General features: G+C 41.6%; 1 protein-coding gene across 2 annotated transcripts in view; it reads right to left on the reverse strand.

Annotated features, from left to right (window-relative positions):
- The window catches only part of TRIM55 (tripartite motif containing 55), a 62682-nt gene that overhangs the window by 45760 nt on the left and 3958 nt on the right, over positions 1-12964 (reverse strand). For both annotated transcript variants that reach the window (XM_032759654.2, XM_032759652.2), the window contains exons 3-4: positions 3003-3405; positions 1970-2142 (exon numbers count right to left, since the gene is read on the reverse strand). In XM_032759654.2, the coding sequence (XP_032615545.1) occupies positions 1970-2142; positions 3003-3170 (341 nt within the window). In that variant the 5' untranslated portion in view covers positions 3171-3405. The remainder of the gene's footprint in view (positions 1-1969; positions 2143-3002; positions 3406-12964) is intronic.

Genomic DNA, 12964 nt, shown 5'->3' on the forward strand with positions numbered 1-12964 from the left:
TGCATTTCCTCCCAGACATGTGGCCAAGTGCTCTGTGCAACTTGTGGTTTTGCTACCAAGTAAAATTGTCTCACAGGCAAGTCTCAAGTTCAAGAAAAAACAGCATAACAAAATCACAGAAAATCACAAAAGCATCCCTATTCCACTCAACTATGAGCTTTATTGTTGGAAATTTGGTTAATTGCTTTTACGCAATTTACTTCCCAGCCCTGGGTACTATTTTTGGCAGCTGCACGAAGCCAACTTCACAGTTAAGGTGAAGATGTGTTTTGTAGTTTTACTAATACTGCAAGTTTTAACATCTCTTCTCTGGATTTCCTAACAAGTATTGCTATTTTTTCATGTCTCAAGTTCCCACTGTGACAAGTAACAAAACACAAATTTATTGCAATAAATAGAACATGTAAGAATATTTGTGGTGTTGCTTAATCAGCTGGGATTTATGGGGCAACTATTCTGTGCAAGGCACTGTACTAGCTCTGAAACTTGTTATGTAAGAATATTTGTGGTATTGCTTAATCAGCTGGGATTTATGGAGCAACTATTCTGTGCAAGGCACCGGACTAGCACTGAAACTCTTGTTATATAAACTCTCTTAATATTAGGTTGGTGGAAAAGTAATTGCTGTTTTGGCCATGAAAAGTAATTGCAAAAATCCCCATTACTTTTGCATCAATCTCATAATTAATTGGGTTTTAATTGGCTGGTTAAGTTTTTAAGAGACAAGTGTGTATTTGTATTTTAAAGTAGTGAAATACAATGAGATCAAATCTGTAAAGTAACAGCAACAGCAATAGTACTTTTGTTCTTGTCAAGAGACTTTGGAAGCAAGGGAAACAGCCAGCTGCAATCTCTGCAATATGTCATCAGCAATTCTTCCCCAAACCCATCTAGATCCTGGTACTGTCTAATTTAGTTTTGGATCTTTAGCAGAAATTAATAGCTATAATAATTATAATAATTATGTTAGATTTATAGAACAGCTTTCCTTCCAAAAGCACAAGCCTCTTAGAGCTCTGCAGATGTTCCATAAATACATGTCCCCTAATGGAATCATAATGAGGCCATTTCTAGATGGTCTCAATATTGCTATCAAGCTTTGTGGACTGGACTGACCTGCACACAATTGAAAAGGGGCTCTTCACACCGTGCCTTCTAGGAACAGGCTTCCCGCAGCATTGTGTCTAGGAAAGGAATTCTATAGCCAATGTGGTTTGGTGAATAAGAAGTCTTTTTTGTTATTTTTTAAAAATGAATGGATAGATGTATAATGCTATCACAATGCTATTCACAATCAACAAGTGAATGCTGACAATGCAGTAAATACAGTATAAGGAATAGGGAAACATAACCTGAATTTCATCTTTTTTTTTCTTCATGGCTCTGAAGTTTAAGTCCCTAAAGGCCAGGGTTTTGCCTTGCTTTGTGACTTCCCTTAGAGTAAATACATGCTATGTATTTACTAACCTATGTTAGAGGATTTTGTTTTTATTATTATCATCCAAACTATTTTAAGGCAAGACTGTCTGAACTAGGAACTGGGCTACTTTGGAAGATGCCATTTCCATTAATTTTCTATTAAGTTTTTACTAGATGTTTTTTTTTCTTTGCTTTGTAGGGATCTGGAGCTACAAAGGATGTGTAAAGTGCAAAATGTGTAAAATGGATGTAATACCAGGCTTTAAGGTGGAGGGGGACAGTAGTATGTCTCTTTCAGCATCACCATCTGGAATGGATTAGTGTTAATGAGTCACTTCATTCTTAAATTGATACAAAAGCATGGGCACCAACTCCCCTCTCTCCTGCTGTGAGCAACTCTCACTCTCACTGGGAAGGACTGACTTGGAAAAACATTTTTCCATAAAACAGTCTGTGATTGATAAATAAGCATTCAGTGTAGCAACCCATTAAAACAAATAAAAACAAGTTTCAGACGGGCTTGACACATGGAAGAGTGGAAGAGTGTTACCTGGTGGACTCCTGCTTGTAGATGTCAATGATATTTTCCACCAGCAGGTTCCTCTGAAGTCCATATACCCCATGTCTATCCAAAACCACTTCATGTCTACAGGATGGGCAGCGGAATCGGCCCCCTGATGCCATGGTGGTGCCTCCTCTTGTGGGCAAATACGGGTTAGAGGCCTGTTCTTGCCAAGTAAGAAAAAAGGAATTGGGTAATGCCACAAGCAGCTTCTCTGAGACTTATTTTCACTCTCTGCTACTACAACATGAACTTCTACTTTAAGCTTGCCATAAGATCATCCCTCAGGGCTTTCTCAGCAAGTGGTCCTGAAACACAGGGTCAGACCTTGTCCACAGTCATCTGCATATATACCATTGTCCACATAAGGTGCTTTTCCGTCCACCACTTTCAGAACCAAAAGCTCCAGCCAGAAACTCCACACTCATGTCTTCAGCAGTTACTCATTTATAGTTTTGAAACACATTAAATGGTTTGATTTAAAAAAATATATGATTCTTAGTATTAAAATAAAACTAGATTTGGGAGTAAAGAGGACACAAACCAAATCATTAAAAGAAATGTGTTTTTCTTGAAAGTAAATGCAACTTTATAAAGTTTTTTTGTTTGTTTGTTTTTCTTTTTTTGAGACAGAGTCTCGCTCCGTTGCCCAGGCCGGAGTGCAACGGCATGATCTCGGCTCACTGCAATCTCTGCCTCCTGGTTCAAGCAATTCTCTTGCCTCATCCTCCCAAGTACCTGAGATTATAGGTGCCCACCACCATGCCCAGCTAATTTTTTTTTTTGTATTTTTAGTGGAGATGGGGTTTTGCCAGTTTGGCCAGCCTGGTCTCGAATGCCTGACCTCAGGTGATCCACTGGCCTCAGCCTCCCAAAGTGCTGGGATTACAGGCATGAGCCACCGCGCCCAGCAACCTTATAAAGTTTTTTAAAGGATTTCACCTCAATGTTAAGCACTTGATTCCAAGAGGAGGGAATCTTTTCCACCCCCTCCCCTCAACCAAATTCCAAACAAACCTACCTGGAAAATATCACTGGCACATTTCCTACACAGGTTGTGCTGACAAGGGAGAATGACCACAGGTTTCGTGAACATCTCTAAGCAGATGGGACAGATGAGTTGCTTCTCTAAGTTATCCATGGTCTGCTGCTCTTTGGAAAAAGATTTGTAATTCAGAGATGCGCTCATCTCCTCGCTGTCCCCAAGTGTGCTGCCAGGGAAGGGTGCTGCGAGTGGCTCCAGCAAGTGTTTCCTGGATACTATTCCAGGGATTGTGTGATCAAGTGTCCTTTACGTTTCTCTCGGTGGAGGACATTGTTTCAGGCCCTGGTTTGGAGTGGGTGCCGGAGCTGTTTTTAGCAGCTTGCGGTCACGTGACGGTGGGCTGACGTGTCCATATAAGCCAGTGACAGGAGGATGGATCCTGACAGGTGACGGAGAGCAGGAGTCAACATTCTTGCCCCAGGGAGTGAAGAGAGTGGGTGGGAAGGAGGATTACAAATCCCATTTAGACGGGGTTGTGAGGAGAAGGAGGTTGAAGCTGACAGTTGTCAACAACAAATGCAAATGTGCATGCCTAGCCACTGAACCATGCCCTCTGTGAGCACTCACTGAGAACTTGGCCATGGCTTCTCCAGGAAGGGGCAGAACGCAGCACAGAGTCTGTGTAACTAATGCCAGCCCTGTCTTGAGAGTGTAGGAATTGAGTCACCGAAAGTAGCCTAATAGCACCTTCTTAGGTGAAAACGAACAAAACATGTCTTGAAAATTGTTATCCTGGCTTCACAAAGGCAATCATCAAAAAGACTTTCTTAATGTTAAGTATTTCATCTTTGCCAGCTGGGGTTTTGGTGTTTGAAAAATTCCAATTTAAAAGCTAAATTCAAATCCCTTCACCATAAAGGTATCCACCTAATAAATAAATAAATACATGCATAAATAAAAATTCAAAACCAGTGGATGATCTAATTATTTGAGAAAAAAGTTACATTATAAAACAACTGTAGTCTGCTGTTTGCTCTTCCACATTGCTTTCCTCTTCCTTGGCCCTCTTTCATCCTATACTGCCCCACCTCCTACACAGACCCAAAAACACAAAGAAAATTTGATAGTCTTTTATTGATTATTTAAATTCTTAAATTATTTAATAGTTTGCAACAATAATCAGTAGTGAGGTAGTAACTGGCAGGCGCCTGGAGGTGGCAGATCTATTATTTCATTTTGTCATCCCTTGGGGGACGGTTACCAGTGCCATTGACAACTGAAGTATAAATGGAGTCCTACTTCCATATCTGCATTTCATCTGCCTCCAAAATATCTATTCTCCCTTGCATTTCCCCTTCCTCCAAGGTGACTTTTTAAACCATAGTTTCCCTGGTCATTTCTGATATTCTTGGTCTGCTCTTGAGTCATAAACATCGATTCTGACATTCATCAGGATTTTGTGTAGCAGCAGTTTAACCAATACATATTGTATTTAAAAATTTTTAAATCAGATCAAAAATAAAAAAGAAATCCAAGTCTGTTTATATGTGATAAATTTCGGCTTTCTTTCTCCTTGATTTTAAAAACCTTGGACAATGAACACATTTTGTTAACATATCCCTGGTGCTAATTAAATTACCAGTGAAGTGTAGGTCAGTTATGTGTGGTCTTAGTGCTGTGTGAACGGAGAGCTTATTGAGAATCTAGTAAGCTCTATTAACTAACAATAAGTTATATGTATTCATAAGCATATCAGGGATCTTTAGAGAATTATCTTAGTCCTTTCAATATTTATTTAGCAACTACAGTGAGGATGGGAACTGGTAAAGCCTTTTTACTGAGTTACTTCGGTTCACCCAGCCTAGGCAGTTAATTGTGTTTATCAATTCATGGGTTATGGAGGGGAGGTCTGAGTACAATATGTGAGATATTTTCTAGGAAAGATTAAGTTTCTACTGCAAAAGACCTTGCAATCTAAGTAAAAGCACTTAAACTAATCATGCACATTGCAGCAGAGTCTTTTCTTGTAGAAGGAATTCATTCCTTCAAAATACATTCATTGGATATGCGTAGTGTGTCTCCATTGTGTGAGGCTCTGGGGATTGAAAGATGAACAAGACACAGGTCATTGTCCTCAAGGAGCTCAGTATAAGAGGGGAGATGAGACATGCACACACAGAACATAGTACAAAATAAAATGTGATAAAGAGTGCAAGCCAAAAAGTACCTGAGGCAGGTCTCAATCGAGAAAGTTTGTTTTGTCAAGGTTAAGGGCGCGTGCCAGGAGGCAGGCCTGCACATTTCTCCAGAGAAGATTTCGAAGGCTTTAATATTTAAAGGGAAAAGGATGGATATTGGGGAAAGAGAAAAAAAAAAATTTCAGTTGTGGGTAGATAAGAGGCAAACAGTTGAATTCTTCTGAGTCTTTGATCAGCCTTTCACCAAATACATAATTTACATGTTGGGGCTGGGCGGTGGGTAGAGGAATAATAGTCATTTATGTCTTCCTTTAACTCAGTGAGTCTGCATTTTTACATTAGAGGAAGAAAGCAGATATGCATTTGTCTCAGGTGAGCAGAGAGATGACTTAGAGTTCTGTCCTTTGTACCATGCCTGTGAAGATAAGCTGTCAATTTACACTGTCAGGGTAAAATTCAACAAAACTGTTTTACGGTAAAGGTATTGGGGCCTATAAGGAATTTCCCAGTGTGCAAATTGTAAGGGAGGTATGTAGCGTTTAAATCTTTGTAACTATCTTGTTTAGGAATAACGTGGGAGGCAGGTTTGCCTGACGCAGTTCCCAGCTTGACTTTTCCCTTTGGCTTAATGATTTTGGGGTCCCAATATTTATTTTCCTTTCACAACAGCTACAGCATTTCAGGGTCAGAGGAATCAGAAGAGCTTCATGGGTGGGGGTAGCGTTTGAACTGCTGCACTGAGGATCTCAGAGGGATGGAGGTGTAGTTAGGTGGGGCATGGCTGGGGCTTTCCAAGAGAAGGCACAGAAGCAGCAACATGGGCATGCACAGGCATGCAGGGGATCTCGCAGCCACGGTGGCTTGAGCTGGAGTGCAGGCTCGCTGCTCAAGCATTGGCTGGCCATGGATACTGTGCTAAAGAGTTTTTAAAGCTTAATAAATTAAGCAGCAGGAAGTCGTTAAAAGTTTCTCACTGGACACTTCTGTGAGAGCAGTGGTTGGTTAGATTGATCTTTCAGTGATGATTGGGTTAGATTAGCATGAAAATGACTGGCTAAAGACCAGATTAGAGGCTGTTGCCAATAGTCCAGGTGAGAGGTCGAGATTCCCTGGCACAGGTCATGGCAGTGGGGAAGGAAAGGAGGAAATGATCCCTGGGGCTGCTATGAAAGTAGAATCCACACAGATGACTCAGATGCCTGAGCCTGAGTAACCGATGATGTAGTGAGAGGCTGCAGAGTGAGTCAGAGACAGTCAGGCTTTCTCCCAGCTTCTGCATCTACCTCCCTTTGTGGTCTTGGAAAGTGATTTCACCTAGGAGGATTTCAGTTCTGCCATCTATAAGTGAGTGGGGTTCATAACCTAACTTAGCAGTATTTGTAGAAAAAAACAAAAACCTCTGAAACAGAATTTTCTTTTAAAAGACAGAGGGTCACTCTGTTGTCCAAACTGGAGTGCAGTGGTGCAATCATAGCTCACTGAAACCTCAAACTCCTGGGCTCAAGCAATCCCCCCACCTCAGCCTCCTGAGTAGCTGGTACTACAGGCATGTACCACTATGCCTGGCTAATTTTTTAATTTTTTTGCAGAGACAAGGGTCTCGCTATGTTACCCAGGCTGGTCTTGAACTCCTGGTTTCAAGCCATCCTCCTGCCTTGGCCTCCCAAAGCTCTGGGATTACAGAGCTCATCTCTATCTTCCTTTCTCTCTCTCTTTTTTTTTTTTCTTTCTCTGTTCTTTCTTGTTCCCTGCCTTTTACTTTTTCTTAGAACTGTCCCTGGAGGCTACACAGGAAAACAGCATGAATCCCATAGGAGTAAGAGCCCAGTTGATGAATGTCAATGAAAAAGAGTAAAACTCTGTAAAATATTTGAAAAGATTTACTCTGAGCCAAATATGAGGACCATGACCTGTGACAGCCCCAGGAGGTCCCGAGAACAGGTGCCCAAGGTGGTCAGGCTACAGTGTAGTTTTATGTTTCAGGGAGACATAAGACATCAATCAATATATGTGGGGATATACATTAATTTGGTCTGAAAGATGGGACAGCTCAAAGTAGGGGCTTCCAGGTCATAGGTAGATTTGAAGATTGATTCACAGTTGGTTAAAAGAGTTAAGATATTATCTAAGGACCTGGAATTTATAGTAAGGTGTGTCTGGATTTAGATAAGGGATTGTGGAGACCAATGCCCTTGTGCAGAAGAAGCTTCCAAGTAGCAGGCTTCAGAGAGAATAGAAGTTAAATCTTAGTTAAATCTCTCCTGGATCAAGGAAAAGACCTGGAAAAGGAAGGGATTCTCTATAGAATGTAGATTTTCCTCAGAAGAGACAGTGTGGCAGGGCCATTTCAAAATATTTCAAAGAAATATATTTTGGGGTAAAATACTTCAATTTCTTTCAGGGCCTGCTATCTGTCATATGATGCTATACTAGAGTCAGATTGGAATTTGGTATCTTATTGCTACAAAGAGTCTGTTTTTTCAGTCTTAAGATCTCTGTTTTAGTGTTAATGCTGATGAGCTGAGCCTGAATTCTAAAAGGAAGAGGCTAGAAGGAGGCATGTGTGATCTTCCCATAATGGCCTGAACTAGTTTTTTAGGTTTACTTTGGAATGACCTTGGCTGAGAAGGGGCATCCATCAGTGAGTTGAGGGGCTTAGAATCATATCTTTGGTTTACCTTGTGAACCTCGAAAATCTGAGACAGGTCTCAGTTAATTTAGAAAGTTAATTTTGCCAAGGTTGAGGATGCATGCCTGTGACATGGCCTCAGGACGTTCTAACAACGTGTGCCCAAGGTGATCAGAGCACAGCTTGTTTTTATACATTCTAGGGAGACATGAGACATCAATCAACACATGCAAGATGAACATTGGCTTGGTCTGGAAATGTGGGACAGCTCGAAGCAAAGGTGGGAAGATTCGAAGTGGGGAGGGGGATTCCAGGTCCTAGGTAGATAAGAGACAAATGGTTGCATTCTTTTCAGTTTCTGATTAGCCTCTCCATTTATGCATTTATCTCAGTGAGCAGAGGGGTGACTTTGAATAGAATGAGAGGCAGGTTGGCCCTAAACAGTTCCCAGCTTGACTCTTCCCTTTAGCTTAGTGATTTGGGGGCCCCAAGATTTATTTTCCCGTCACAACATGAATAATAACCACCTTCCTCTCTGCATTCTTTTTTCTCCATTCCTTGCTCCTCCCTGCTCTCAGACACCAGCCCATGGGGTGGGTGTGTGAGCTGGAAGTGGGACACAGGAGGGAGCGCCCTGCTCTAAGGAGGAATCAGAACATGTTATTCACTCCCAAATCATTCACAGGGTCCAGGAGGTTGGGGAAATTCTGGACTTGAATCAGAATTTAAGTCATCTTCAGGCTCCGGGATTTGGAGTGGACCTGAGCCTGTGCAGGAACATGAAAACCAGCTGATAAAAAAAAAAATTTAGACAAATTAAAATTAACAAAATTTAATAGAACAAAGGATGATTCATGAATGGGGCAGCCCTCAGAACCAGAATAGATTCAGAGATTCAAGGGCTGCCCTACGGTTGGATAAGATTTATGGACCGAGAAAAGGAAGTGATGTACAGAAAACAGAAGTGAGGCACAGAGTTAGCTGGACTGATGACAGCTCAGCGTTTGCCTTATTGCCTTATTTGCACCCGGTTTAACAGCTGACCACCTGGGATTGGCTGAGACTCACCGACCTGTTACAAGAGCACGTTACAGTCTGTTTTAGATACCCAGTTGGGTGACAGTTCACTATGTACAAGAAATCTTTAGGTGAAACCTAAAATACGTATGAAGGTAGCTTTAGGTCAAACTTAATTTAACAACCCCACTCTTACCACACACATCAGGACAGAGGCTAGAAACCAATTGGGAGCAATTACACAGGGAGCTGCCATGGCTGGAAGTCCTGGTTGTCCCTCATTTCTGAGTCCCATCAGCCTGGGGCTGGAGTATGTTTAGACACATTGAAAAACTGAAGCAAAGTCACCACCACCCTCCCCTCTTTCAACAGTTTTCCAGTCTCCCAGGTATGTCTGGGGAAATTAGATGGGTCCCTAGGAACCTGAGTGTGCACCCAACAGTGGATGTGATGCTGAAGGGTAACAACAAAAAGAGAAGCCTTTTGACCTCTTTCAACCTGCAGCTGCCGGGCCAAATGGAACCAGGCTTTTTCAGGGGCCAGGGCCCAGGAAAGAGATGTAGATCTGCAATGGAATTCTGACATGACCTACCTGGAGTTAGGCCAAATTTCACAAGTAAAGGGCATGGTCTGTCCTCACTTCAGACACCAGCAGCAAACTCTGGGGTTCCCAGGTCCTGCACTTCTGACCAACTGGCTACAAATTTGGGGGTTCCCACTACCTCCTTAGTTTGGTAGAATGACTCACAGAACTCAGAAAAACATTATATTTATGTAATCATAAAGAGCCAAAAAGAATACAAATTAAGACCGGCCAAAAGAAGAAATGCATAGGGCAAGGTTGCAGGGTGTCCCAAATGTGAACTTCCATGTCCTCTCCCAGTGGAGTCAGGATGCATCACTCTCCTGGCACACGAATGTGTAACAATGCACACAGAGTGCTGTTAACCAGGGAAGGTCACCCGAGCTTCTGTGTCCAGAGTTCTTTTGGGGGTTTCATTATGCAGGCATGATTGATGGAATCATTCGCTTTGTGACTGATCTCAATCTTCAGCTTCTCCTTGCCTCCCTGGAGGTTGGGCTGACATCACGTGGCTTAAAGCCCCAAGATTCTCATCTCCTGGTTGGTCTTTCTGACATGGCCAGCCCCACCCCCACTTCCCCGTCCGCAGTTATCTCATTAGCATAAACTAGCAGGGCCCATGATGAATAACAAAGGCATGTCTGTCACTCGGGAAATTCTAAGGATTTAGAGGCTCCCACTCAGGGACTTGGGACAAAGACCAGCTAAGTTCTTTATTATATAGTAAGAGCTCAGTGTGTTTTTCATCTAGGGAAGAGAGGAAAGGGATGCTAAAATTATATTTACTACTATACCACTACAACAAATATGATAAATATGTACTGAATACCCATTACTTCATGTCATAGCTCCCTGTCTCAGGTATTATTATCTCCACTGAGTCAACTGTGGCTGAGCAAGTTAAGTAGTTGCCCTGAGTCACATGGCTGCTGAACTGTGATGCAGACTGAGAGACACATCTTTTGAGCACAGAGCCCATGACCTCACCCACTAAGCTGCACCACACCCATGCTTTAGAAGGGCACTGTCCATAAGAATTTCCGCTAATGATGGAAATGTTCTATATCTGTAGTGTCCAATCTCTAGCCACTTGTGGTTCTTGAGTACTTGGAATGTGCACAGTGCAGCTCTGAAACTAAATTTTAAACTATATTAATTTAAACTTATATTTAAATGTCCACATGTGGATAGTGGTTATTATACTAGACAACCAGCCTTAGAACATGAGATATAAAAAAATATTGGGGGCAAATTCAAATGCATATGAAGGACTCTCCAACAAGAACTGGGTCACCATCTTTTGGTGATTTTGTACTCTCTGGCTAGAGTGATGTGAATCCTCACTCGCCCCAGAATGGTCAGAAGAGCAGCACCAATTCTTCATTGTAACTGTCAAAATAGGTCAGAGCATTCTGAGAACAGGAGACATTAGAAAATCCCAAAGAATCCTGAAGATTCCAGAACATCCTTGGCATTTCATTTACTCATGTTCTCTTTTGTCTCTTTGGTAATTGCAAGCCCAGATACCTGAAAATAATCCAGGCTTAGTTTAAGGAGCCATTTGTTCATCAAACAGAACAGAGAACTTATGGTTAGATGGCAAGTAGAGCTAAAAGGAAATAAAAAACAGATATGGTTTGAAGCAGAACAGTGAGCAGAGAGAGTGCAGTCCTAATGAAAGAGAAAACAAGAGGAGTCCGAAGACTGAGCTTACTTCTGGCTCAGACTCTAAGGTCGAAAGGAAGTATTCTTGCTTTTTGTACCCACTGGAAGTGAGAAAGGGGGTGGCTGACTAAAGAATTAAAACAGGGAAAGAACATCAGATGATGTGGATGTGGAGGCAGAGAATCAGTGATTGCTGAAGAAGGAAGTTTAGTTGGGCTGCAGCACTAGAGCACCAGTGGACCAAGACTTTCAGGTCAACTCCAGCACCAATATAATCTGAAAATTATTTTAATCCCATGCCAAAACAAAGGTCAACACTTAATCTTGTGCAAACCAGGTCCTCTTAAACTAAGCCAGTGAGGCTGTTAATTCTTTCTTGCAATATTCACACAAGCATGCATGCATCTACCCGTCCATCCATCCATCCAAACATCCATCCATCCATCCCTCCCTTTTTTAGTGAGAACACCACTCATGACCAGCAGAGAGAAGGCCACACTTCATTTGGGATTTCAATGAGCTGGTGTTCCCAGCACCAGGCTCTGTTATCAGTCCTGCCAGATATAACCCATCTGACCACAGAAGGCATAATGTTATTTCCTTCGGTATCCTAGAGCTCAGGGTGTGGCCCAAATAAAGCACTTTCTAACCATTATTTGGCTTAGAAATTTCCCTGCATGTAACAACTTTAAAAGTTATTCCAAAAAATATAACCCAGAACTCTCTTTCCACACAAAGATTCTTGCCATCCCCTTGCACTGAGGACTTGACCCATGACATCTACAAAATACTTAATGCTTTCCCTCTGCCTGTGTCATCAGTCTTTTCTATTTAGCTGTCTACCTGGCAATAGGTAGCTTGCATATGTGATTTTAAAATTTTTAATGAAAAGAAACATCTTACAAAATCTAAAATCAAAAAGAAATGAACTTGAAAAGCACTAAATAGCAGCTAACACTGGCATTTCTTTCATTAGATGGTTTGCCAACTTCTGCTTGAAATCTTTTGTTCATTTGATAATCACTCCTTCTTCAAATCTGTTGCTTATAAATTTTACTTCATCATAAAGATCTCTGAGGAAATGTTAGTAAAATGAACATATTTTACTTTCCTCTGCACACTTCTTGGAAATAAGAAACACTCCTTATATATGTGCCAGAAATAAGCAGCGACAGTCCCAACAAGTAGCGAATACTTTAGCCCAAGTTCTTCCCAATGGCCCATGTCTGAACCCCACACGTTGGCTTCACCCCCACCACCCATACCCACCCCCACTTCTCCTCCACCCCAGCCTCTTAACTGATTTCTCTGAATTCACTCTTGCCTTCTGCAATCCACTTCTCACAAGTCACCCCTTATTTACATCCTATTAATGGTCACATCACCTCTAAGATAAAGATATTAATCCTCGCTGTGGTCCCAAGACCTGATGTGATCTGGCCCTTGCCTATCTCTCCGACTTGCACTGTCCAAAGAAATAAGATGTATGTGACAAATATGAGCCATATACATGAAGTAGCCACATTTAAAAAATCTAAAAATAAATAAAAATAATATTATTATATTTTACTTAACCCCAGAACATCTAAAATATTATCATTTCAACATATAACCACTATTATTTAAAAGTTAGATGTGCACACAGAGACAGTTTTCCCTCTTCCTTCCCTATGTGGAGGTCTTTTACTTCATTTCCTTTGCTTTATTTCCCCGGCAAGAGCTGAAAACTAAGAATGGACACCCTTGCCTTGGTCTTGGTCTTAGGAGGAAAGCACTGTTCCTTAATATTAAGCATAATGTAAGCTGCATGTGTTTCACTTATGTCCTTTATCAGGTTGAATAACTTCCCTTCCCCTCCAAATTTGCTGACAGTTTTAAAAAGCAGGAATGGATGTTGACTGTGGTC

This window comes from Hylobates moloch, unplaced genomic scaffold (genome assembly GCF_009828535.3).
Source record: "Hylobates moloch isolate HMO894 unplaced genomic scaffold, HMol_V3 SCAFFOLD_9, whole genome shotgun sequence".
Classification (NCBI taxonomy): Eukaryota; Metazoa; Chordata; class Mammalia; order Primates; family Hylobatidae; genus Hylobates; species Hylobates moloch.